This window comes from Humulus lupulus, chromosome 8, assembly GCF_963169125.1.
Source record: "Humulus lupulus chromosome 8, drHumLupu1.1, whole genome shotgun sequence".
NCBI lineage: Eukaryota > Viridiplantae > Streptophyta > Magnoliopsida > Rosales > Cannabaceae > Humulus > Humulus lupulus.
In genome coordinates this window covers 73,978,525-74,006,405 of record NC_084800.1, presented here as the reverse complement: position 1 = coordinate 74,006,405, position 27,881 = coordinate 73,978,525, and the positions used below count along the sequence as shown (strand labels likewise).

The following is a 27,881-nucleotide window of genomic DNA, read 5'->3' as shown; positions in this document are numbered from 1 at the left end:
ACTTTGAATTTAGAAACTATACAAGAATTGATATTATAATTGTTCTATTTTTAAGGGTTGGATTAGTGAGAAATAAAATATAATCTTTTTATCTAGCCATTAACATTTTTATTGCTTGTACAAAGATCACTTTCCTCTAATGCTCACTAATCTTACTGTTGACTGATCAAACATCAAATAAGTGCACACACATATATTCTCTTATTTTCTTTTTCCCCTGCCTGAGTTATTTATTTATTTTAATAATGAGAACTAAATTGAGATTACTCTAACATGTTTCCTCTTGATCATATTAGGTGTTTCCCTTGCTTATTGAGAATTACTCTCTTCAAGAGCAAGCCTCTTTGGTGTGGCAGTTCTTGAGTGACATGCCCACATATGTGCTAGCTAAGTTACTTTCATGGCTACCTTCTTCTCTTTCAACTGATGAATATCAACATCTTCAAAACTCCTTAGTCAGAATAGTCCCAGAGGAAAAGCTTCTTCAACAGGTAAATTTTCAAATTCATCCACAAACAAATAAAATTATTTTCTTTCTTTTACAAAGGAAAGAGCTAATTATGCACATCACATGTGAAGGCCATTTTCAATTGGATTAAAAGGAAAGATTCTCACGACACCATGTTGAATAATACTCCAATGGAGGAATCAAACTGTGAAAGTGAAACTTGTTCACATCCAATAGATGATTTATTGCTCTGGCATAAGGCAATCAAAAGAGAGTTGAATGAGACACTGGAGAAGATCAAGATGATGTATATTTCTGGTGATTTCGCTAGTCGATCAGCTTTCGATGAAAGACTCAAGTTTATAGCTGAAATTTGCATCTTTCACAGGTATCCCTTTATTTGTTTTAGTATAAAAAAAATGCTTAAGATCATGATTGTTGGATTGGGATTTCTTCCATGAATTTTATTCTCTTGGTTTGAAAGTATTGCATCTTTGGTTGCAGCATTGCTAAAGACAAGGTCATATTTCCAGAAATATATGGTGAAACTTCAATTTTCCATCAGCATGGTGAAGTAAAGAGCAAATTCAATGAATTTTGGCATTTGATTGGAAGTGGAGGAGCATTCTCTTCTACTTCAGCTGAGTTTCTTTCAAACATATGCTCTTGTGCTGATCAAATAGTAGAAACCATAAACAACCACTTCTTTATTGAGGAAGTCCAGGTAATTTTTCCTTATTTACTCAATAACTTTCTAAAGAGAATAAATTTTCCTTGGTCCAAATGATTTTGCATTAGTATGAAAGCATCAGTAAAGTATAATAGTAAAACGTTGCAAGTGTTCAAATAGTTTGCTAGAGATTCATACTTCTCATACTATTGAAAATAATAACTTAGACAAAGATGAAAAATGTTGAAGACACTATTTTTTTACTGAAATTGACTGACCTCTCTACATGTTTAGGTTCTTCCACTTGCTAGAATGAACTTAAATGTCAAAAGGCAACAAGAAATTTTGTATCAAAGCTTGTGTATGATGCCCTTGAGATTGATTGAGCAAGTCTTGCCATGGCTGATTGGAGCAATGACTGATGAAGAAGCTCATATTTTTCTCAACAATATACAATTGGCAGGTCTTATATCAGTCTTTTCAAGAATTACTTGCTGAAACCTCAAAGTCATACTATTCAAAAAATTAATGTTATCGTATTTCTTACACAAGTTTCATTCTTTCTTTCAGCACCAGCATCAGATGCTGGTCTCATAAAACTCTTTTCTAGTTGGAGCTGCAAGGTGGGCAACCAGAGTTTATGCTCATTTTCAAGAGCAACCGGTAGCTATCCTACAGAGAGACCCTTCGATGTTAATGGAGAATTTTTTCAACCATTCTCACCATTTCATATTGCTTTGCCTGCTGGAGTTGTCTCCTCGGTTTCATCCAAAGTTGGCGATTCTTCAAGTCCTTCAAAGATTTTGGCAGATGGATGTGAAGAACAACCAATAGACATTCTATTTAAAGTGCATAAAGCCATACGCCGAGACTTGGAATATTTAAGCATTGAATCTGCCAGAGTTAGTGATAGTCATGATGAGACTTTTCTGCATCAGTTCATTGGGAGATTTTCCCTATTTTGGGGTTTGTATAGAGCTCATGCTAATTCTAAGGATAATATAGTATACCCTGCATTAGAATCCAGAGAGGGGCTTTATAATGTGGCTCACTCATACAAGCTAGAACATAAGCTGGAGGAAAGAAAGTTTGAGCATATTTCATCTCTTCTTTCTGAGCTTTCACAAATTCATATAAGCTTGAAGAGTGTTCATGGTGAAAAGGAATCGAGTCTAAGTACCTTTGGAGTTACTACTAACTATGACATTGAATGCATCAGACAATACTATGAGCTATCTGCTAAGCTTGAACACATGTGCAAGTCAATAAGAATGATGATAGATCAACATATGTCAAGGGAAGAACTTGAGATGTGGCCATTGTTTAGAATTCAGTTTTCTATGGAAGAGCAGCACAAAATTATTGGCTTCATATTAGGGTCAACTGGTGGTGAAATGCTTCAGTTAATGTTGCCATGGGTACTTTCTGCTCTTTCAAAGGATGAACACAATAAAATGATGGCAACACTGAAGCATGTAACAAGAAATACAATGTTCAGTGAATGGCTTGATGAATGCTGGCAAGGAACTTCAATAAGAATGTTCCCAAATGTATCACCCAAAGGTATGCTGCGAAAATGAGAAAAGAAGAAAGAAATTGCTTCACTTACATTAGGATTTATTACTATTTCTTGTATAAAATAATTTTAATTCTTCTTTAACTTTGTTCAATTCAGGTGAATTTCAAAGAAGCATGGGGTTCAGTATGTTGAATCCTCATAAGAATGACACTAGAAAGGTTTATCTGGACCCGAATTCTGAACATGGGACAAAGAAATACCTACAGAACGGTATGATCAGGTTGGAGCCAAAGAGTTTATTTTGTCTTTATGCAATCTTGAATATTTCCCTGATGTTTATTTCACTACTCCTCATACTTAACTAGCACCACATGAATGAATATATCTACTCCCCTGTAACTAACCAAAATCATGTATTTTTTAAATGTTCTACTCTTAGTTACTGGATGGGTGCCCAGCAAAGACTTCCTCAATCATTGAGTTACAAAGATTTCACAAGTGAAAACTTAAAAGGGAGATTCCCATCATTTCGAGATCCTGAGAATAAGGTATTTGGTTGTGAGCACTACAAAAGAAACTGCAAAATTCGGGCTTCTTGTTGTGACAAGCTGGTTACCTGTAACTTTTGCCATGGCAGCATGAGTGACCATGCAATGGGCAGGTAAATTATTACATTATGAATTAAGCATCAAGTTTTGAAAACTTCCTATCTCACATTTTTTTTGGGCCATTGCAGGAAAGAAACATCAGAAATGATGTGTATGAGATGCCTGGTCATTCAGCCGATCGGGCCAATATGCAAGACACCTTCATGCAATGGATTTTCAATGGCGGAGTACTATTGCAGCATATGCAAACTTTTTGATGATGAAAGGTACATAAATTCCTATTTGTAAGGTTTCAATCTGTCATTTCATTAATGATTGATTGGTTCTTTTCTCAAGTGAATTTTCCACAAGGATCTTGACATTATAGTATAAACACCTATTTATAAGTTGATAACAGTTTCTCTAAGTTCCTAAAGTTATTCCTTATGGGAAAGCCTTTGAAAGACACCCACAAACTTTAGCAGTCTGAAAAATGTGATGGCAAATATTTTATGCAATCCGATATGCTCCTTTGAGGATATCAGTGTACTGCAAAGATGTATAAGAACTGATCTCAGATTATATATCTCAGTTTTTTTATGCTACTAACTCATGAATCTACTTGAGCATTCTGGAAATCTTTGTTTTCATGACACAATAATCATAGACGTGTGACTTCCCAATGTAGTAGTTGAAGAGAGCAATTATATAAATATAATATAATGATAAAAATGTTCTCCCCTAAACTTCACAGTTTAATGGTTACAATTTAACTAAAACCAACATTTTGATATTTTCGAAAAAAAATCATTTCTGTAGAGCAAAAAAAGGCTTATCAGCAATCTGCAATGATGGTTTGAGAAGAAGTTACAAGTAAAACAAGAGAGTGAAAGAGGTATAAACAATAAAGACAACTTTTTCATTCATGAGGAATATAGTTTGAGAAAGTTAAAAGACTTCTTAAGAACATGGAATTGAGACTAGGAAAACAAAATCGTTTGATCTTAAAAACTTGAAAGACCTTGCACAAACATTTAAACCATTTTTATTGACTTTCAAGTAACGATAAATTACTATTAAAAATATTAATCATAATATGTTTTTTGGCTTTTAAATCTGACCTTTTATTCTCTGCTGTGTGTACACTTGTATGAAATGTAAGAGCTTGCATGAAGTTTCCAATGATCTTTGTTTACTACAGGAAAATTTATCATTGTCCATTCTGCAATCTATGCCGGGTCGGGAGAGAACTCGGTGTTGACTATTTTCATTGTATGTCTTGCAACTGCTGCCTTTCCATAAGATTAGTGAATCATGAGTGCAAGGAGAAGTGCCTAGAGACAAGCTGCCCGATCTGCGACAAGCTCTTATTCACATCAACTACACCAGTCAGAGGTCTACCTTGCGGCCATTATATCCATTCAGCTTGCTTTGAGGTGGTAACTATATCTCTGTCTCTGTCTCAAGGCTAATTTTACATAAATTTCAATGTATGCACTCTAATGCATTGTATGATGATATTTGCTAGGCATGCAATTCAAGTCCCTTTTCATGCTTAATCTGCAGCCAATCTTCAGCAAATACAACAATGGTAAAAAGAATTTACTCTTATGTTCTACTAATTATTGCATGAAGGGAATTTTAAGCAGAGTTCATAATTCATTGTTTATTAACTTTTTCGCACAGTAGCACATGATTCTTCACCAAAAGAAGCATTTTAAAATTTTCTTTAGCATAATGAGATGTTAGTTTTACAAATCTTGACTCTACATTAAGGTTTTGGCAAGCATCTTGATTAATATTTTCTTCTCACTTGGATATGGAATAGAATTAGAGTAATTGGTAAAAATGTTTTAAGTCATTTTGTACTATAACTTAATTTTGATATTTTTTTGTAAAATGGTTTCTGTCTAAAATTTTGACCAATTATTTAGAGTGTCGGAAGTCATTTTACAAAAAATTATCAAAACTAAGCCAAAATACAAATTGACTTCAAAGAAATATATCATTCTACTTGATTTGCTTAGATGTATTAATATCAATAAAAAACGTATGGGCCATTTAGCTCCTTTGTAATGGTTAGTCAATATGACAACATGAAAAAATCTAGAACTAATGCTAATTCAACATGAAATCTATTTTTCCTCTATAAATTAAGGAATCTGTGTTCTTTTCCCCCTTAATGTGACAAAAAATCACTCCAACTATAATGTAGAAGGCACTAGCAGAATCAAAAGTTAAGGTGGGTGGAGATGGTTCTTCTGATTGGAATATGAAGCCATTCGGTCATGGCGAAAAAGGGCATATGGAAACCTCATCGTGGACTGAGGCAAATTTGCAGAAGGATTGTGGAGTAGCAAGGCTTTGGGTAAGGAAAACTGGCTCATTGGATTGTGAATACTTCCTCTGATATAACTCTATGTTGAACACTTCCCCTTTTACTTGCAGACAAACAGGTTATATCCTCTTTTGCTATGGTTTGTAACACCATTTTTCAATAAGGGAAAAGTTCAAAGGATTGGAAAAGATTTACAGATTGCGGTTGAAGGGAACAAAGCAAAGGACAGATTCTTTCTATGCTTTGTTCTAGTCTGCTCTTTGGTGGTGTTCTGTGTCATGAGCAGCCTTGTAGTTTTGCTTTGTCTTCAGATTGTGGGACAAGACAAGTACGTTTTCGCATGGTAGTTTAATGTTCTGTTTGTATCCCAAGAAACTAAACATTTTATGGTATTCCTGTTTGTTTTTCCAATAAAAGCTATGAAGAGAAGAGAATAAATGTTTGAGAACTGCTATCATGGAATTTGGTTTTGAGATTTTCACCTTTGGAGTAAGATAATAAATAAGTTGCATTTTCAGCCCCATTTGGTATGGACAGATAGGAGCTTTTCTCAGGAATATTATATTTCTATCTTATCTCTCTCTGTATACTTATCAATGAGTTCTTACTCCTCAAACTACTACTCATCATAAAACAATTAACGGTGTGACCCATTAGCTCAAACTTTAACTTGATCTTCAATACATGTGCATAACAAGTACTGAGTGCAAATGGATCAAAATGATTCTGACTATAATCATCTCTACTGATAGTATTAGTAATTTTCAGAATAACCAGATACTGCAACATGTAACAGGAAAAACTTTTCCTATGTAATAGTTTCTAGATGTTGCAATAGATCATTTCAATTATCAAGTGTGATTGCTCTGATGCATGGGCATATGTTATTTGCAGTGCATATAAGTAGACTGTTATGGATTTAATAAAAAGCAACCCATTATACTTCATATACATCTTGACCACAACAGTTGCATCACACCTTATATAGTCAGCTGCTAAAATACTAAAACCAAGTTAAATCACACCTTTATAGTTCAGCAGAGATATTCATCCACAGAAGAGAATCCTCTGAGAGTCAAAGTAGAGTCCAAGCCTCACTATATTTAGGCACAAAGGAAAGGAAGAGAAAAACCGATAGTCACAATAGAATTAGAAATTTATATCAGAAAATAGAATCAAAATTATGATCCAGAAACATAAACATGAAGGAAATTGTCTGTCTATAACTGTGTACAAAAACCATTCTCCCTTCTAATAGTACAGAAACTAGAACCAATATATAAAACCAATAACTAATTCTAAGATGCAGTTGGAATAACCTGAAGAGTATATATGGTATAATACTACCTATACATATTAGGTCGAACTTGATCACCATAGAATGGTGATCGTTCTGCAGATGATCCATATGACCTACTACTAGGAAAGGGTCTTAGTAATCCTTCATCTGAGGGTATCTGCCGCATTAAATCAGGGAAAGGAGGATAAGAGGGATGGGAAGTATAATTATATCTATTGAGTCCATTATCCGAGTAAGTATCGTAACGTGAATTTAAAGTAGAAGCTCTGGCCCCAGATGGTACAGAGCTGCTTGTGAAAAAGCGGTCATCAGTTCGAAATCCTGGTTGATTTTCGAAGTATGATGTGGAAACAAATTGATCCGGAGCAGTTAATGCAATTCTGTTATCAGGATAATGTGGTGCCAAGTGAGATCCAGAACTGAGGAAGTTGGCTCGTATATTAGCTTCTTCAGCGGAGAAATCAGTTGGTAATCTGAAAAGCCCACTACACCCAACAGGAATCTCTGTTCTGTCCCCAATTCTTGTATCAAATGGAGAAGGTTCAATGGATTTGTTAACAGTAATCCTGCCTTCTGGTGACAATTTATTAATTTTCTGATGTAGTGATAACTTTGCCTGTTTGAGTGCATTCAACACACCATCTAAAGCATTAGGTGGGTTGTGAAGTACCAATGCATAGAGGTCATTTTGGCCTTCTGAAACATCTCTTTTATGGGAACTGCGGCCTACCTCAGATGAAGTGCTAATTAATGACCGGGTGCTCAGTGGCCCATGCAAAGGTGGGTCAGGGCAGAGGATTTCTGATGGTTGACAATCATGGTTATTCTCACTCTTTTGGTTTTCCCTTTCTCTTGCTGTAGGAAATGCAAATTCTTGAGCTTGAGATCTGGAACCAACAGAATTGGTTCTGCTGCTTGTCTGATCCTCTACCATCTCAACATGTGAAGGTGCTGAAATACCATTTGGCTGTAGTTTGGATAAATCTATTTTCTTTGGCTTTGCCTCTTCGACTTCGGAGATATTGTTGTGAAGTGCTTGAGGCTTGACCTCATCTCTTTCCTCAGTTATATCTGAGATATCCATCCCATTGTTGTGAAGTGTTTGAGGCTTGACCTCATCTCTTTCCTCAGTTATATCTGAGATATCCGTCCCATTGTTGTGAAGTGTTTGAGGCTTGACCTCATCTCTTTCCTCAGTTATATCTGAGATATCCGTCCCATTGTTGTGAAGTGTTTGAGGCTTGACCTCATCTCTTTCCTCAGTTATATCTGAGTGGTTTCCTGGGTCATATAAATCCTGCATGTCCCAATAATTAGCTAGTTATGATTACACAATATAAGATCCCAGAATGAAATACAATTAAAGAATAAACTTTAAGCAGAAACTCAATCCAAACAGGAGATAGAGCATTAACTGAATGACCGCTAAAAAGGCATCGCAGTTCTTTATTTATCATTACTAAATACTTAATCCTGAATAGAAGCACCAAACAGATGTCTAATTTTAAACATGAAACAGATATTGATCTTTAGACTTGCCTAATAATATTTTTTTTTTTTTCCTGCCCGTTGCTGCTTGGAACAAGAATTAAAAAAATATTGCCTCCAAAATGCACTTATCACATTTCACATTTCACATTTCTTCCTGTTCAGAGAGGATAAAAAATAATACACTAATATGAGTGTGTTTGATGAGCCGTATTATACCATATTGTGTTGTATAGTATTATATTGGGTTGTTTGTATTATATTGGATTGTATTGTACAACATAGAGTAAAACCTCTTTATAAGAATACTTTATATAAGAATAACTTCTATTTTATTATAAAAAAAGTTAGTCCTAATTTAGTCCAAATTATAAATAGGAATAATCTCTAAACTGTAATTAATTATAATTTTTTTAAGTCATGTATTACGGAAATATACCTCTATACATCTCTAGGCACCATTTTTATATTGAACTATATTTGGTATTGACTTGTATTTATATTTAAATATACAACATGTTAATAAAAGTCAATATCAAACATAAATTTATACAAAAATATGTTATACAATACAATACGGTATAATACTATACAATACAATACAATACAGTATAATACGGGGTACCAAACACACCCAATAGTGATTTATATAGTCAACCACAACAGCACATCGCCAGGCATTGAACTATATCTTCCTAGTTATAAGTACATACATAGTTTTTATTGGCATCAATAAATTATAGGAGTCACAAGAGTTCAATTATATGCCTTATATAAAATCCCACTATTTTAGTTTAAATTATTAAGAAACCAAATTTCGGAAAAGCATGAAATAATAATTATTATATATCATAAATGGCTCCTGATAAAGCATACCGGTGTGCTAATGTTATTTTCTCTGAACTTCTCTTCCCATTCATTTTGAGCCTTCTCCAAATCTTCATTTTGGTCGATAAGTTGTGCCTGATCTTCTAATGCTTTTTCCATGTCTCTGTCTTTCCCATGGCCATTGACGCAAAGATGATTAGTGCTTCTTTGACTTCCTACACCGCCAGAAAGAGGACCCTCTGATAATACTTTCTTGCTTTCAGAACCTTTTCTCACTGTTCCTGACCTAGAATCTGAGCAATCTAGAACATCTTCTGGTGGGGTAGTACTAGCAAATTCATTTTCTAGAGAATCAAACTTGATAGGCTCTGTTTTGTGCTCCTCAACCACCGTCCTGAGAAGACAAAGCAGTACCATCGGAAATTTTTAAGACTAATCAAGGGATGCAGGATACAGCACTCAGAGGTGAGAAAATTTTCAATTTTTTAACAAGATTCTTGTGCTAAAAATGAAAATTTGTATGAAAATAAGCCAATTCCTCTTTCTCAGTCATGGGATACACTCTTTTTTGTTCATTCATTGAATTAGCAGACGCTAGAAAGACAATGAACTATTAAACAAGGTGTAAGGGATACTGGAAATTTATAAAGGTCAAATTTCAATGTTCAGTCTAAGTTCCAGTTTACTAACACGTATGGTATTTATCCGCGTATGTAAGAGGTCAAACTAACCTTGTTTCTCTGCGTCTTATCTGGCGGCAAGATTTACCAAGATGGTGTCTCGAAGAAGAAGAAGAAGAACCCAGGGATGAATAAGCATTCCGTCTTCTCATGGAAGGATTCTTGTAATTTTCACGAGAACGAGGAGACTTGCTACGGCCTTTCCAAGACAAGCTTCTACCAGATACTGGAGATGCATCACGGTCAGAACCAGAAAATTCCTCCAATTCGCTTCGTCTCCTAGAAGCGAAGTGCCCCTGTTGATTTGGGTAATGATTACCCTCATGGGGTTGCTGCTGAGCTTCCTGATCAGAACTTGAATCAAATGCCTCAGAAGTGTCACTGATTCCCTGATTCTCCAAAATGGTGAGAACGTCTACTGTTGCTTTCTCGGCCATCCTTCTTTGAAGAGAAACAATTCTAAGTTGCTCCTCCAGTTCCTCTACCTAATTTGTAAAAAACAAAACAAACATTGTAAGACGTAAAGCAAGGGCAGAAGTCCAGTTCTTTGAATATTAAATAAAAGGAACTCCATAGAATTTCCTAGAAAAGCATTCAACGTACCCTTTTTGCAAGTTCTTCAGCTCTTTGTCTAGCACTTTTTGAGACAGACCTCTCAGCGAGCAACCGTGCCCGGAGGAATTCAATTGTCATAGAGGAATCCTCCATGCTAGAGCCATTCCTGATTAGTAAACACCCAATTTATTCAAACAAAACAAAAAACAAAGCCAAATATTTCCAATAGGTGATCTAAACGCGCCCTAAAATGTGCTAATATCTAGACTTTCTCATCACTTCAACATATAAAATAGAGGTACGCCATAATTCACTTTTCCCATCACTTATAAAACTTAACAGAGATATGGGGAAGTCCTGACTTCCATAAATAAATATGCATCTTTCTTCATGTATCTATCAACCATGAAAAGACAAAACAACAAATAATAGAGTATGAAAAGCACAAAAAAAAAGGAAGTTAAAAGAGGAGCTTTGAAATAAAACGTGAAATGGTTCATGTAATTGTTTTAGTATATCATCCTAAACATACCCCAACTCACAGCAAAAAATCAGACAGATTAGCACCTTACTAACCAAAATGGTTCTTAAACCACTTCCCCCACTAGTCCTAAAGCATCAGTAGCCGTTTAATATTTCGTGTTCACACAACTAAAACCACAGAACTACATAAACCCTGTGAATACAAGGAAATTTAAGCAGGAACACTTAGAACATATGTATATAAAAAGATAGAGCTAAATTAAAGAAACGAAAAAAAGCCAGATGATCTATACCTCTGATCTTGCTTTTCGTGGTTGGATTTAGGCATTGTAAAGAACCAAACAAAAAGTCAAAACTCCCAAGTTGAGAAATCAGCTTCTGCAACAACAACAACAAAAAGGCAGAATCACTGAACTACAGTGAATTCAGCCTCGGAAACATGAAATTGAACAGAACCCAACTGTGTAACTCTCATGAAAAGGCAAAAGCAAAAGCGAAATGGAGAGGAGAGACGATTTGGCCAATCTTACAGAGAAATCAAGTTATAAAAAAAAATAGACCAATAACCCTAACGGGTATACCCTTTTTTACTTTCACTATTGAGCTGAGATTGAGAAATAAGACAAGGAGAGAGAAGGAGAGAGAGAAGAAGTTGGGTTTGGGGGTCCGTTGAGAATGAACAGAGGAAGCTTCTGTATGAAACAGACCATTGGAACTCATCAATGATGGGGCCAAGAGCAACTAACCAGTGGCGATCATGACTTTGGTTTGGGTCACACACATCATGACAACCTTTATTTTCTTTTCTTTGTTTGTATCTAACTTATTTATTTATTATTATTACAAATGACCAATATAGTTAAGATCTGAAAATGAACTTCTTGGCAAGAGCATGGCTACACGAGCACTCTCAAGATATACTTATTTTGTAACGAGGAGAGGATTGCAACCCTTTTTGAACTTTCTTGGGGTGAGTTGAGTACATGCTTGGTACACATTACATGTACTAGATACACTTCGAAAATTAGAAAATAATTTTAGATGGGCTTAGTACTATTTTGAGTCTAGCATTTTAGTTTAATTCCACACGGTAAAATATATTTTTTATACTTTTTGGACCCTGTATTTTTTTTCATTGCCTGTTTGGACCTTGTGTTTTGACAAATTACTTTTTGGACCCTATGTTTTGTAAAATTGTTAAAATAGAACCTTAAACTCAATTTTGATGAAGAAAAAATTGAATATAACAACACAGTTTTTAAGCAAAATGATTTTATTTTTGTTCTGAATTGTTAGTTTGGTAAGTTATTTGTGATTTTAGTTGAAAAAACATTAACCAATATCGGATTTAGGGTTCTATTTTAACCATTTTACAAAACATAGGGTCTAAAAAGTAATTTGTCGAAACACAGGGTCCAAACAGGTAATGGGAAAAAACACAGGGTCAAAAAAGGTATAAACCCTAAAATATATATTTTTAGACCCCAAATCGATCACCCCGTAAATAAAATCTGAAAGCAAGAATATTTACATCAAATTTGAATTAAGGGACCATTTTTAATTATTTAACAAAATATAGAGTTTAAAAATATATTTTTTAAAATAAAGGGTCTATAGTAAATTTAAACTAAAATACAGAGTCTCATAATAATATAATCCTTTTTTAAAATCTTTAAAAATCCAACGAAGAAAAAAGTTGGGGATTTTTCAAAAATATGGCTTTTTAGCCATCAATGTGCAAAAATATGAGAGTTAAACTTTCTTTAATTTGTATAGGAAAATTTAATTAAGAAAAACTTAGTTTATGGGAAAACTAATCCCATATTGGAAATCAAAATTAATCAAAAAAAAATGAGCAAAAGGAGGGGTACTATGGTAATTAACATAGCCAAAACTCCTTCAGCCAAGTCCATCTTCTCTTTCATTTTGCCCTAGCCGCCTCACCATCTCCACCATAGCCAAAACTCCTCCACTCGACTGTCTCACCATCTCCACCATCATCTCCGGCCACCCACCCTCACTACCTACCAAGAACACCCCAGCCGCACCTCCATGAAACCCAGGCACTCTCCATTCGCCTGCCTCACCATCTCCGGCCACCCCCTTACCACCTGCCAAGAACACCCCAGCTGCACCTCCGTGAAACCCAGCCACCTTAGGCGCGCACCTCCATGAAACTCAGCCAAGAACACCCTAGCCGCACCATTGACGAACACAAACTCAATCCTCGCGTCTCTGCGCGATTCCATTCGCAAGCCCCCAGATCCAAAACGATGGGGATAGGCTGAGGTGAGGGATGTTCTAGTGGTGGTCGGAGGCGAGGAAGAAGGGTGGCGCTTGGGTTGTGTGTGATTTGTAGTGCTCGGAGCTGTGCAAAACAACGGGGATGGCTGGGTTTGCGACGGGGTTTTGCGCGTAGGGGATGGGGGTTTCTGGTGGTGGTCGGAGGCGAGGGAGGAGGTTGGTTCGTGGTCAGATTTGGTTTTTTTTTTCTGTCTTGAGATCTGTGGTAACTGGTTACCTTCACGTTGTTTGTTTGTATATTTTAGGAGGTAACTGGTTACCTTCACATTCTGATGTGTGTATATTTTTGGGTTCTATATGGTAACTGGTTACCTAGGTTACTAAATCATACTTACTCTTCTTCTTTTTTTCCTTCAAATGTGATGTTTTTTTTTTCATTTATAATATGAGTGACTCGTCAACCTCTTATGATAACTGGTTACCCCTCTTATGGCAGTAAGTTACTAATCGCACTGTAACTGGTTACCCCTCCTGATACATGTTATTTAACTTCAAAGATTATTTTTTACATAAATGTGAAAAAACACAAACAAGTAACTGGTTACCCCTCTAGATAAATGTTATTTAAGCTAGCTGTAGGATTTTTTTTACATAACTTTGAAAAATTAATTAAGTAACTGGTTACCTTACCCAGGTTTTAAAAAAAATGTACAACCTAAAAAAAAGAAAAAAAAATGTTTACAATAAATAAAAAAATTATAAACACAATTCATATTAAAAAAAAAAAAATTTACAAAACAACCATGGAAAAACTTAATATAAAAATAGTTATATAAAATTAATATAAAAAATAATAATCAAATAAGCTAAAAAAAATCAAATTACAAACATACCCTTCCAAATTCATAAAACTTGATTAAGAGTGAAAATATGACATAAATAAACTTTTATACAAAAATATGGAAACTGAACCCATAAAAGTGAAATTAAAACAAAAAAAGTCATAGATTAACTTTTCTTGAAAAAAAAGTCGTATTTTTGCATAATCTATTAAAATTCCCATATAATATGTAATTTTCACAAAAAAGTTAGACATAGTAAAAAGATAAAAAGAACACAACCTTAATATCAATCTTCACCATGAAAAATACCAATTTCACTACTAATTGGAGAGAAAACAGAAACTCAATTAAGATAGCTTTGAGAAAGACAACCTGAAAATAAAAATGTAAAATTATCTAAGAATATATATAAAAGGAATTTAAATATCAACTAATCAAATTATTAGTAAACAAATAACATAGTACAAGCACTCACATTGAAGAATGCAAATGATAGCTTCTATAGCACTTTTCTTGTTATTATAGTTGATAAATCATTGTTATTATGTATTTGCTCACTTATAATTTTATTGATTGATAGTCAATCTACTTTTAGATATTTTTATTTTCAACACATAAACTAGCTCGGGATACATCGTTGGAAGGCAACACAAATCAAAGTATCAAAAATGGTTCCGGGGAAAAGAAGATTGAGATTGAAGAGCAATAAAGAAAAGTCCACTAAAAGCATTCGGTACTGCCCCTACTTCCCTACGTCTACGTAAACCAGCTCAACAATTGGTAAGCGACTGAGCATATTTACAATTACAAATATAAGTACCGACACGAAGCAACCACTCGATGAGCAGTAGACGACAGTCAATGCAAAGTACAGCTCACTCACCCTAATCAAAGCCTGATCGCATCTCACACGTGAGTTAAGGCATCTCCAATATAGTTGTAAAATTTAGTACATGCTAAAAGTTGTATCAAATTTAGCACAAAATATAACGTCGTCTAAATTTGACCAATAATAAATATGAGTTTTTTTAATTACTTATTTGTCATTCATTAATACAAATTATTATTTTTTAATTTTTAATAAAAAAATTAATTAATTTTTTGTATATTTTGTAATATACATTAATAATTATACATATATCAATAACACATTTTTTTAGTCCATTTTAGCACAAATTATACAGCATAGACTCATGCTCAAATTATACATTAATAGTTATGGAGTGATGGTAAGAAGCATTTAGGGATAGAAAATATTCCTGTGTGGTGTCATTCACTGGCGTCACTCACTGTGCAATATAGTGAGTGGCGTGAGCCACATTAGGGTTTTCCTTAATTTTCTCATTTGTTTATTTAATTAATATTTAAGACAATATATTTATCCCAAAATAAATATCAATTAATTCAAAATTAACTTTATCTTAAAATATCAGTTTTAAATAAATAAATAAATATCTTATTTTAAATAAGATAATTATTAATCTCTTATTATATATTAATCCAAACAAGATTAATATTTATTTTAACATATAGTTTTTCAAAATAAAAACTATATAGTTAAATAATTAATTCATTAGTAATTAACCAATTGCCCATAAGTATCACGTAATTATTTCATTTCCCTAGAAAATTAATTCATTTGCAATTAAGTCATTCTTTCTACAAATATTTCTTTTGACATCCTTACTGTTATCCCTAAAATTTAAATATGATGACATGGTAATCAAAAGTGACAAGTGGCAATACATGGTAGTGAGTGACACATTAATAATCAATAAATATGTTTGTTGACGCGGTTCTTCGGCAACAGGTAATTAAGAGAAGAAGAGAAAGGGATTAGTACTGAAAGTAGAACTGTCACAGATATGAAATCTTAGAGAATGAACTAGGTGACTCAAGACACGTTTTTTAAGTGGTTCAAAGGTTAAAATCCTTCTACTCCACTAGTCAATATTATTCAAATATTATGGGTATTTGGTTTACAAAGTATATGGCTCTTCAGAGACTATTTTTTCCAACCCCTATCAACTCCCAGGGTCCCCATATTTATAGGAGAAGGCACCTGGAAGTTGGTAGGGAGGTCATCCCGTGACCTTATCATTTGTCATATCAACTCTGTAACATTTATGATTAATTCCTAAACCTGACACATAAGTGTGGTCTAATCAGTATGTAAGGAGATAATGGGCCGCACGGCCCAACCCAGCCGTGGGTGTCTGAATGCGCACGTTCCTGCTGCGTGTCCGAGAAGTCAGGGGGATATCGGACACGTGATGTCAGATATATGCACGTTTATCTTGCGTGTGTTGACTTTGCAAAGGGTCAGAGATCCATGGCCAGCTCGTACCACGAGCTGCTTCCCTGAACCGGCCTTCAGCCTTCAGGCCTTCTGGTGCCTTCCTCCAGTCTTGGGGGCCCTTGGCGAGCCTTTGAGGATCTCCAGCCTTCAGGCCTTCTGATCCCTCGAGCTAATAAGGTACGATATGGGAACAGGATCTCCGGCCTGGGGGAGTCCTCGGACTAAACCATGATCAGTCCGAGGCTCGACCTGCTAATCAGCCCGTGGGAAAACCAGGGCGTACAATGTTGACTAAGGAGGGCAAATGTTTGATATTAATCTTCAGAGTTGTGATATTACTAGCCATGAAAATTATTTATCTGGTCTGGAAGTAATTTGACTGACTCAGTAAAATTTATGTCTGCCCAGTAAGGTTTTTTGACTGACCAGTAAAATGTTTTGGGCGACCAGTAGAATGGTTTGGCCAACCAGTAAAGTGTTTTGGCCGACCAGTCACTTTAGGAATCAGGTTTATCCGACCAGCCAGTTTATGAAGATGTTTTGCCCGACCAGTAAAGTGATATGGCCGACCAGTCTCACTTCAGGGAGTGGAGTTGGCCGACCGGACAGATCAGAAACTCAACCTAGTGACTCTTCAGCAAAGTTTCAGTAACGACTTCAGTTAGAACCATCCGTAGCTACAACAAGAATTTCTCAGATATTCCGAAGAAATCGCTTATCGTGATATTTTAAATTTGATTATTAGTTAGAATTGGTTAGAGCAACCCAATTATCCCGATTATTGGGGGCTTTTGATTGTACGATCCATGAACCTATAAATAAAGAGTTCATGGCATCATTGAAGGGATTCAAATTCTGATTTTTCTAAGAGACACTTGTGGGAACTTGGGCATTCTTGGGGTATTTTTCTGAGAGAAAATTTGTATTATTGAGAGAGAAATCCTATACTTTTTCACCTACACTTAAGAAACTCAGTTGACACAGGTGCATCTGATCTTAAGTGTAGGTTTTATATATCACAACTCCAAGTGGATTAGGCTATTACCAATAAATTGGGGCTGAACCACTATAAAATTATTGGTGTCATATTTTGTCTTGAAGGCTTATTTAGTTTTGATGTCTATTTCGTCGTTGGCCAAAATCGTGGTCAACACTTACCCTTGAGAGTGTAGGACAGAGGTGATCTGGGGACCATGGACCTATAATACGAAGCTCCAATAAATCAGATTATTAATTATATTATTTAATCCAATAAACTTATTTATTAATTCCATGATTATTCCACTATAAATATGGAATTGCACTCTAAGTATTTATATAATTATATTTACAAAGTTTTATCTTGTAGCCCATTGATATAATCAATAAATGTAATTATGTCCTCCATTTATTGGTTCGTTAATTAGAGCTAATCAAGATTACTGTTTTACCCTTCTAATTACCTCTTGATCCTTAAGTACCATTAATTCACTAGCGAATAATTAATCTATAATCAAACTATAGATTTGAGCACAATAACTATTCAGTTCCAGAATTAACCCTTAAGGGAACCATTATTCGACCCATTAGGAATTTTGGATTCCATTGTTGTAATTCATGTTCCCGGTCATTCATGATATTCAATCTCCAAAACAAAAGTCATTAGCCTCATTATACTAAGAAACATTAACAAGTGAATCAAAAGATCCAATAAACACAGACAAGAGTTCATGAATACTCAGGATTTAGACTGATCTACAAATGATCATCTATTATGATAAGAACTAAATCTTTATGTCAAATGACAAGTTTATAAAGATAATTAATTCTTATTGGTCATGTCATATATAATCTCTATAATAAACAACACATTTACTAAGATGTCTATCCACATCAGTAATCCAAATCTAGATCACTCGCATCTCGTATGCTTAGTAAACCACATTAGTAACCATTCATTAAAGATTCTTTACTTTAATATCTTACTTACTATTTATTCATTATATATGATCTTAATTCTCTTCTACTAATACAAGATCATATTCTCATCAATGAATACTGAATTTTCTTGATATTATCATATAATTAATTCAAACAATAATTATAATATTCAAATATAATAAAATTTTCCTTTTTATTTAATTTGATAAAATGTATTTACATGCTTTTAAGTAGGGCTGGCAATTCGTATAAACGTGTCAGATTCGTGTCGACGCGATTATTAAACGTGTCAAAAATACGAACACGACACGATTATTAAAGGGGTCAACACGACACGAACTTGATAACACAATTATGACACGATTAATCATAAATATATGAAAAAAATCATAAAACCTATGTAAATTATTCGTGTTATCGTGTCTGACACGATTATTAAACAGGTCAACACGATTATGACACGAAACGATTAAGGTAAACACGAACACGACACGATTATTAAACGTGCTGTGTTCGTGTTTACCTCGTGTCGTGACCCAAATTGCCACCCCTACTTTTAAGGCATTACTCCTAACAACCTCGGCCTTGGAGGACGACCTCAGGCCCTAAGAACGACCTCGGTCTTAGAGGAAAACCTTAGACCTGGAGGACAACCTCAGGTCTGGAGGAGGACCTCAGCCCTGGAGGACAACCTCGGCCTTGGAGGATGACCTCGGCCCTATCCTCAAGCCTAGAGGACGACCTCAGGCCTAGAGGACAACCTTCGGCCTTGGAGGATGACCTTGAGCCTAGAGGACAACCTCGGCCCTATCCTCAGGCCTAGAGAATAACCTTGGCCTTGGAGGACAACCTCGGCCTTGGAGGACGACCTCAGGCCTGAAGGACAACCTAAACCCTAGATGACGACCTCAGGCCTGGAGAACAACCTCGGCCTTGGAGGACAACCTCGGCCTTGGAGGACAACCTCAGGCCTAAAGGACAACCACGGCCTTGGAGGATGACCTCAGCCTTGAAGGAAGACCTTAGGCCTTGAAGGACGACCTCAGGCCTAGAGGACAACCTCGGCCTTAGAGGACAACCTCAATCTTGGAGGATGACCTCAACCTTGGAGGACAACCTTGGCCTTGTCCTTAGGCCAGGAGGATGATCTCGGGCCTGGAGGACAACCTCGACCTTTGAGGACAACCTCAGGCCTGGAGAACGATCTTAGGCCTGGAGGACAACCTCAGCCTTGGAGGAAAACCTTAGGCCTGGAGGACGACCTCAGGCCTTGGAGGACGACCTTGGCCTTGGAGGACAACCTCAGGCTTGAAGGACAACCTTGGCCTTGGAGGATGACCTCAGCCTTGAAGGAAAACCTTAGGCTTAGAGCTGTAAATGTGGGCCGGGCCCGGCCCATGTCGTGTCGTGTTGGGCCTAAGTCAGGTCGGCCCACTTTCCTTATTCGGGCCGGCCCACTTTCTATATTCGGGCCCAAATTTGGGCCCACTTTTAGGCCCACTTTATTATTGCCAAAAAATGTGAGGATGGAGAATTGAACCCTCCACCTCCTCTTTAACCATCAATGGACTTACCACCAAACTAAATACATTTCTTCGTTTAAATTATAATTTTAGATATTTTTATATACTTTTGAACAATATTTTACACAAAATTATATCAAAGATTTTTGACGGTGAGAACTCGTCAACTAAGTTGAGTTGGAAAAAATTATCAAGTAAAGATAGTCAATAACAAAGCTGTAGAAATTTAAGTAATAACTCAAGAACAATGACAGAACAACAATGGAGAAATCAATCTTTCATTCACTCTCAAGCACTTGCTACAGTAAGTTTTCCAACCCCCTTTCAGGTGGAGTTAGAGTTCATTTTATAGTAGGCTCTAATGGCCCTGGGTACATGGTGGTCCAGGAGACCAAGTGGTACATAAGTACTCTGTCAGGAGAGTGATTTCAGAAGTTGTGGTCGTGCATCCAGTACAGGAGCAGGCGTCAGGAGGATGTCTCCACTACTTGTCCGTACCTATGTCAGTGGAGTGGGGACAGACATAGTGGCGCAGGTGGTAGTGGTGTCGACTCTGACTCCTAGCCGTAGACGTACGGGCCACAACTCTTATTCCAGCATTACCACTACCCCACTAGTACGAGTGTCCGTATTCGACATACAAGGTCTTGAGAGCTGTACCCAGTATGAGATCGTACAAGTACGTTCCACTCAACTCGTACCCGGGCCCCTGAGCATTGGGGCCCCAAGGTATAGGGAACGAGACACTTGGTGCACGTAACGGGGGTGGCGTGAGGCGAGGCTCTCGGGTCCTTGACATGAGATGCCTTAAGCACCCCGAGGCCACCCACGAGCGTGGGTAACAGGCATGTGACCCCGCCAGAAGTCTAAGGGTATGAGGCGAGATGCCTCTCTCACGAGCCTGGCTCTCATGACGCCCGCGAGCCCCCTTCGCGAGGCCTCCTGCGCGTGGCCCATCTGATGGTGCGGCCGAGCGAGGCCATGGCGTCTCGCGTCTGGGCGGCCGAGCGAGGTCGAAGGCGTCTCGCGCCTGGGTGTCTGGGTGGCCGAGTGTGGCTGAGCGAGGCCATGGCGTCTCGCGTCTGGGCATGACTGAGCGAGGCCAATGGTGTCCGCGCCTGGGTGGCCGAGCGAGGCCTAGTGTGGCGTGCTGCCCCTTTGGCACACCCACATGGGGCCATTTTGTAATGAGCATGCCTTGGTGCTTGATCATTAGTCAAGTCTTGCACCAAGCAACCTCATGGAATAGGGTAGTGGCAGTTTTGTAATATTGCATATGTCTCCCAGACAAAAATCATATATGTTCCTGGGAAGACTTTATTTCCCTAGAAGGCTCCTTAGGGGGAGGTGACCTGGTGACTTAGGGAAGCACCATGGCCATCAGCAGATAGGGGCCAAAGCTGTGTACTCCCTTGCCCTATCAAGGCTATATATTAATGAAATAGCATTTATCCATACTTGCCCCTGTGTACTTCCTTGTTGCTTATGTGTTACTTGTTTGTTACCTTCGTTGGGCCTTTGTGTGCCACTTGCCTTGTTGTGTGCTTTGTGTTGTGTGGACGTTCCTAGGAATGACTTGCTTTGTGCTTGCTCATACTTCGTTATTGCCCGTTGCATGTCCGAGAAGTGTATGTGGCTAACCGCTGAGTCTGTTTGCCTGTAGGTGTGTGTTGTAGGCTGACTTGCTAGCTTGAAGAGTCTGCAAGTGCCGCACGTTCCGTCTAGTTGGAATCCCCAAATAGTCGGCCCGTGACAGTTGGTATCAAAGCCAAGTTAGAAAGCGCTTGGCAAAAACACACTATGGTGAGCAACACTCAGAGGATCGAAGCTCTTGAGAAGCGAGTAGGGGAACTAGATGGCCTGGACGAGAGGGTCAGGGATCTTTCCTCTGCAAGTCAGGACTCGGGTTCGTCTGATGCAAACAATCGCATAGCTGCGTTGGAGAAGGAGAATGATGTTCTTCTATCTAGAATTATCGCGTTGGAGAAAAGAAACACTCCAACAAGTACTTCTGTTTCCCCTCGGTGGGAAGAGCGCATCGCGGCAGTGGAGCGCATGCTAAAGGAACAAGAAGTTTCAATAAATGACACGACGGAAGATTGCAGGGAGGCAGTCGGTGTGCTCAGAGAAGAAATGGCTGAGCTATCTGCCAAGGTAAACCTGACCATGCGAGCGGTTGGGAATGCCCCTGCAACAGGGCTGATAGGTATGGAATATGGCCGAGCCAAAGTACCCGAGCCGAGGCCCTATAATGGGGCCAGAGACGCAAAGGATTTGGAGAATTTCCTCTTTGACATGGAACATTACTTTAGAGTCGTGCGGGCCGATTCGGAAGATGGAAAGGTCGCCATGGCTACCATGTATTTGTCGGGGGATGCCAAAGTGTGGTGGAGGACCAAATATGATGATATAGAGAATGGCAGGTGTACCATCACATCTTGGGCGGACCTGAAGAGGGAATTAAAGACGCAGTTTCTGCCAGAAAATGTAGCTTACATAGCTCGTCGCCAGTTACGAGAGCTTAAACAAGTCGGGACAGTCCGAGAGTATGTAAAGAGATTTTCGGGATTGATGCTCGATATTAAAGACATGTCCGAAGTGGACAGGCTCTTCTGCTTCCTCGAGGGATTGAAACCATGGGCCAAGCAAGAACTTCAAAGACAGCGTGTGACTGATCTAGCCACCGCTCAAGCTGCTGCCGAACGCTTAACAGACTACACTCCGGAGAGTAGCCTGCCGAAAAGGGCTACCCCTCCAGCCAGCTCAAGTAGCGCTAGGAGTAAGAAGTCTGGGAAGTCCTGGCAGGGTAAGAGTGGGGGAGAGAAGAGGACAGCTGAGTCCAATTCTTCCAGTGGGACAGATGCTGCTGTAGGGAAGAAGCCGCTAGCTTGTTGGATTTGCAAAGGCCCACACAAGTCGGCAGTTTGCCAATTCCGGGGCAAGATAAATGCCCTCATTGGCCAAGAACAACAGGGTGAAGGAAAAGAGGAAGAAGAAGAGTACGCGCACATGGGCGCTGTCCGCCTGTTGAACGCTCTCAAGAAGCATGGCGAGAAAGGGAAAAAGACCCTGGGGAAAGGGCTAATGTTTATGGATGCCGCTATCAATGGCAAGCCTGCCAAAAGCGTGATGATTGATACTGGCGCCACCCACAACTTCATCTCTGAACTCGAAGCAAAGCGACTGGGACTAAAGCTGGAGAAAGATGCAGGCCGCATGAAGGCGGTCAACTCCAAAGCCTTAGCCACATCTGGCGTGGCTAGAGGGGTAAAAGTGAAGATCAACACGTGGGAAGGGTAGACTGATTTGGTGGTCGTCCATATGGACGACTTCGATGTAGTTTTGGGAATGGACTTTCTAACCGAGAAAGGTGCCATTCCAATTCCTGCCACTGGAAGCTTACTCATAATGGGAGAGACTCCTTCAATGGTACCTGCAAAGGTGAAGCCACCCCCTGCTGTGAAGCTTCTATCAGCTTTACAGTTCAAGAAGGGCGTGAGGAAGCAGGAGCCGACTTATGTAGCTGTACCCACCGTGTTCGAAGAAGTAGTGGAAGAAATTGTTCCACTAGAAATTACGAGGGTCTTGAAGGTGTATGGGGATGTGATGCCAGATAAACTCCCCAAAGCCTTGCCACCAAAGAGGGGGATTGATCACCAGATAGAGCTGGTGCCTGGAGCGAAACCTCCAACAAAAGCGCCATACAGAATGGCACCCCCTGAGCTAGAAGAATTGAGGAAGCAATTAAAAGAGCTATTGGAGGCAGGCTTCATCAGACCGTCGAAGGCGCCATATGGCGCACCAGTGCTATTCCAGAAGAAGCACGATGGGAGCTTGAGACTGTGCATCGACTATAGGGCTCTCAATAAGGTGACAGTTCGCAACACATACCCCATTCCTCTAATCGCTGATTTGTTCGACCAGCTAAGTGGAGCCAAATACTTCACAAAGTTGGAATTGAGATCGGGCTATTATCAGGTGCGGATTGCAGATGGGGATGAGCCAAAAACTACGTGTGTTACTCGATACGGAGCATTTGAGTTTCGAGTAATGCCGTTTGGGTTGACAAACGCACCTGCTACATTCTGCACACTAATGAACCAAGTATTCCACGAGTATCTAGATAAGTTCGTGGTGGTGTACTTGGATGACATCGTGGTTTATAGCGCCTCGATTGAAGAACATCAGGAACACTTGGCTCAAGTGTTTCAGAAGTTGAGAGAGAACCAGCTATATGTGAAGCGAGAGAAATGCTCGTTCGCACAGGAGAGCATCAAGTTCTTAGGCCACGTGGTGGAACGTGGCCGTATTCGTATGGATCTGGAGAAGGTGAGGGCAATCCAGGAATGGAAAGCCCCCACAAACGTGAAAGAACTCCGCTCCTTCTTGGGCCTAGCCAACTACTATAGACGATTTGTGGATGGCTACTCAAGAAGGGCGACACCCTTGACCGAGCTTCTGAAAAAGGGTGTGATTTGGGCGTGGACTGACAAATGTGCTGAAGCGTTCAGAAGTTTGAAAGAAGCCATGATGAAGGATCCTGTTCTTGCCTTGCCAACTATTAGCAAGCCCTTCGAAGTACAGACAGATGCATCAGATTATGCCCTGGGAGGGGTACTAGTACAAGAGGACCACCCGGTCGCATACAAAAGTCGCAAGCTGTCTGAAGCTGAGAGGAGGTATACTGCCCAGGAGAAGGAGCTCCTCGCAGTTATACATTGCTTGCGAGTGTGGAGGCATTACTTGCTGGGGTCAAAGTTCATAGTGAAGACGGATAATGCAGTTTTGAGTCATTTCCTTACTCAGCCGAAGCTAACCCCTAAGCAGGCTCGATGGCAGGAGTTTGTGGCAGAATTCGACTTCCGTTTTGAGCACAGGGCAGGACGCTTAAACCAGGCAGCTGACGCCTTGAGTCGCAAAGCGGAGTTGGCGACTTTAAAGATCATGGCTAGCTTGTCGGCTAGCGTGGTGAACACTCCACTTAAGGAACGCATTAAAGAAAACCTGGAGAAAGACCCAGTTGTCAGGACCATCCTGAAGCTCGTCAAAGAAGGCAAGACTCGCCAGTTCTGGGTGGAGGATGACCTTCTGTGGGCTAAAGGGGGGCGCTTGTATGTTCCAAAAGCTGGAGATTTGCGAAGGACATTACTAAGCGAGTGTCATGACACTCTGTGGGCAGGTCATCCAGGGTGGCAGAGAACCCATGCCCTTTTGAAGCAGGGATACTACTGGCCACAAATGCAGGACGATGTAGTGGAGTACACCAAGACCTGTCTGGTCTGCCAGCAAGACAAGGTCGATAGGAACAAGACACCTGGGTTGTTGGAGCCCTTGCGAGTCCCAAGCCGACCGTGGGAGAGCGTGTCGCTTGACTTTATCACCAGTCTTCCGAAGACAGGAGATTTAAGTGCGATCTTGGTGGTCGTGGATAGATTCTCGAAGTATGCAACATTCATCCCAGTGTCGAAGTACTGTTCGGCAGAAGAGACAACCAGACAATTTTTCAAACATATTGTCAAATATTGGGGAGTGCCCCAGAACATAGTCAGTGACCGAGATGGAAGATTCACGGGGACGTTTTGGTCCGAATTATTCAATCTCTTGGGGTCACAACTGAATATTTCCTCGAGCTACCATCCGCAGACAGATGGGCAGACAGAAAGATTCAATGGGATGTTGGAAGAGTACTTGCGCCACTTTGTCAATGCCAATCAGAAGAATTGGCCGCAACTACTCGATGTAGCTCAATTTTGTTTCAACTCTCAAAAGAGTTCTTCGTCGAATAAGAGCCCTTTTGAAGTTGTTAATGGACAGCAACCACTGTTACCCCACACAGTGGACGAATATCGCGGTCGGAACCCGCGAGCCTTTCACTTCACCAAAGACTGGAAGAAGACAACAGAGATTGCCCGAGCTTATCTAGAGAAAGCCTCAAGAAGAATGAAGAAGTGGGCAGATCAGAAGCGCAGACCACTGGAGTTCAAAGCAGGTGACTTAGTGTTAATCAAGCTGCGGCCCGAACAGTTGAGATTCCGAGGGGACAAAGACATCAGACTCGTCCGCAAGTACGAGGGTCCAGTCTCAGTCATCTCAAAAGTTGGCCTAACTTCATACAAAGTCGACCTACCCGCTTGGATGAAGATACACCCGGTCCTTCACGTCAGCAACTTGAAGCCGTATCATGAAGATCCAGCCAATCCAGAGCGCAACCAGTAAACCAGAGGAGGAGTCAGTGTTCAGCCAAGGAGCAAGCGTCAACCTGAAGAAATCCTGGCGGAAAGAACGGTCACCACTGACCGTAAAAAGCATAAGGAATATCTGGTAAAATGGAAGGGGCTCGCTGATGACGAAATCAGCTGGGAAAGGGCGGAAGACTTGAAGAAGCTCACGCAGAAGATTGAAGATCTACAAGCTACTTCGTCGAGGGCGCCGAAAGATTAAGTGGGGGAGAGTGTGGCGTGCTGCCCCTTTGGCACACCCACATGGGGCCATTTTGTAATGAGCATGCCTTGGTGCTTGATCATTAGTCAAGTCTTGCACCAAGCAACCTCATGGGATAGGGTAGTGGCAGTTTTGTAATATTGCATATGTCTCCTAGACAAAAATCATATATGTTCCTGGGAAGACTTTATTTCCCTAGAAGGCTCCTTAGGGGGAGGTGACCTGGTGACTTAGGGAAGCACCATGGCCATCAGCAGATAGGGGCCAAAGCTGTGTACTCCCTTGCCCTATCAAGGCTATATATTAATGAAATAACATTTATCCATACTTTCCCCTGTGTACTTCCTTGTTGCTTATGTGTTACTTGTTTGTTACCTTCGTTGGGCCTTTGTGTGCCACTTGCCTTGTTGTGTGCTTTGTGTTGTGTGGACGTTCCTAGGAATGACTTGCTTTGTGCTTGCTCATACTTCGTTATTGCCCGTTGCATGTCCGAGATGTGTATGTGGCTAACCGCTGAGTCTGTTTGCCTGTAGGTGTGTGTTGTAGGCTGACTTGCTAGCTTGAAGAGTCTGCAAGTGCTGCACGTTCCGTCTAGTTGGAATCCCCAAATAGCCGGCCCGTGACACCTAGCGAGGCCGAAGGCGTCTCGCGTCTGGGTGGCCGAGCGTGGCCGAGCGAGGCCATGGCGTCTCGCGTCTGGGCGGCTGGGCGTGGCCGAGCGAGGCCAATGGTGTCCGCGCCTGGTTGGCCGAGCGAGGCTTAGCGAGGCCGTTGGCGTCTCGCATCAGGGTGGCCGAGCGAGGCCATGGCGTCTCGCGTCTGGATGGCCGAGCGAGGCCATGGCGTCTTGGCATCTATGTCGTGTAAATGGGGGCCTCGTGGCATTTATCTCATATTTCCCCTTGGTGAGATTTTGAGCATCCACACTTGCCCCCCAGTCTAGGAGAGTACCTTTAGGTGCTCTTGTAGACTATTCTCCTTGATCCTGATAAATAGGCCTTCATGCAAGGCCTCATATTTTCACCTTTCTTCCTTGGCTTAGTGGTTTGGAGAATCCTTCCTCTTTCAAGAGGTAAGGGGTTCAATCCCCCACAACCTCACTTTTGCCAAAGTTTCACTTGTTTTATTTTTTTTTTCACTTCATTTTTTTTTATACAAGCTAATTTCTTGGCATGTCTATTTGGAGGCTAACACCTTCTTTTGGGTTTATTCTTGCAGACGCGTACTTTCGACCTTTTGGTGCTTTTCGCCACTCGACCTCCTTTAGACCCCAACTACGCTCCATCTTAACCGCTTGAGGTATATTTTCTCTTTTTTTTTTTTTATATCGGGTCCAAATTAGTATTACTCGGGATGGGGTACCTTAGCCTGAGCTTGTAGTGAGTTTGATCATATACATGCCCCTCTTTTTTATACCCTGTAGTGGACCATTTAGGACGCTTGCATCTAGAGATATTAAGCCTATTCCTTTGTGTTTTGTAGCCACCCCCTCATTTATACGCGAACCCCTTTTCGCTTTCGGGACGAGGTCTCATGGCCAATGACGGCCATCCGACATACCTCCAGGGGCTGAATTTATTGGCCTGTCCTCAGACTCAAAGTCCCCTGAGGGCAATCCTCACCAGGACTATGACTCCTTAAGGCAGGCCCGCATCCGCCACCTTGAGTACATGGCTGAACTTAGGCATAAAATTTGGGTAGTGGAGAGCGAAATTG

At 39.8% G+C, this 27,881-nt stretch overlaps 2 protein-coding genes across 3 annotated transcripts; one reads left to right on the top strand and one right to left on the bottom strand.

Annotated features, from left to right (window-relative positions):
- The first annotated feature begins 267 nt into the window (after positions 1 to 267).
- On the top strand, positions 268 to 6,014 carry LOC133797808 (zinc finger protein BRUTUS-like). Of its 2 annotated transcripts, none has more exons than XM_062235870.1 (12): positions 268 to 491; positions 580 to 836; positions 953 to 1,172; positions 1,413 to 1,581; positions 1,689 to 2,681; positions 2,794 to 2,917; positions 3,077 to 3,298; positions 3,374 to 3,511; positions 4,426 to 4,660; positions 4,753 to 4,815; positions 5,443 to 5,592; positions 5,673 to 6,014. In XM_062235870.1, the coding sequence occupies exons 1-12, from the start codon at positions 369 to 371 to the stop codon at positions 5,907 to 5,909; spliced, it is 2,931 nt and encodes a 976-aa protein (XP_062091854.1). In that variant the 5' UTR covers positions 268 to 368; the 3' UTR covers positions 5,910 to 6,014. The 2 variants fall into 2 exon arrangements, with proteins under 2 accessions (XP_062091854.1, XP_062091853.1); XM_062235869.1 differs by having other exon boundaries at positions 5,440 to 5,592.
- A 683-nt stretch (positions 6,015 to 6,697) lies between these two features.
- LOC133797809 (uncharacterized) lies at positions 6,698 to 11,689 on the bottom strand. Its single transcript, XM_062235871.1, has 5 exons — positions 11,190 to 11,689; positions 10,462 to 10,579; positions 9,910 to 10,343; positions 9,227 to 9,572; positions 6,698 to 8,159 (listed from the first exon to the last, which is right to left on the bottom strand). The coding sequence occupies exons 1-5, from the start codon at positions 11,222 to 11,224 to the stop codon at positions 6,906 to 6,908; spliced, it is 2,187 nt and encodes a 728-aa protein (XP_062091855.1). The 5' UTR covers positions 11,225 to 11,689; the 3' UTR covers positions 6,698 to 6,905.
- Positions 11,690 to 27,881: the final 16,192 nt, after the last annotated feature.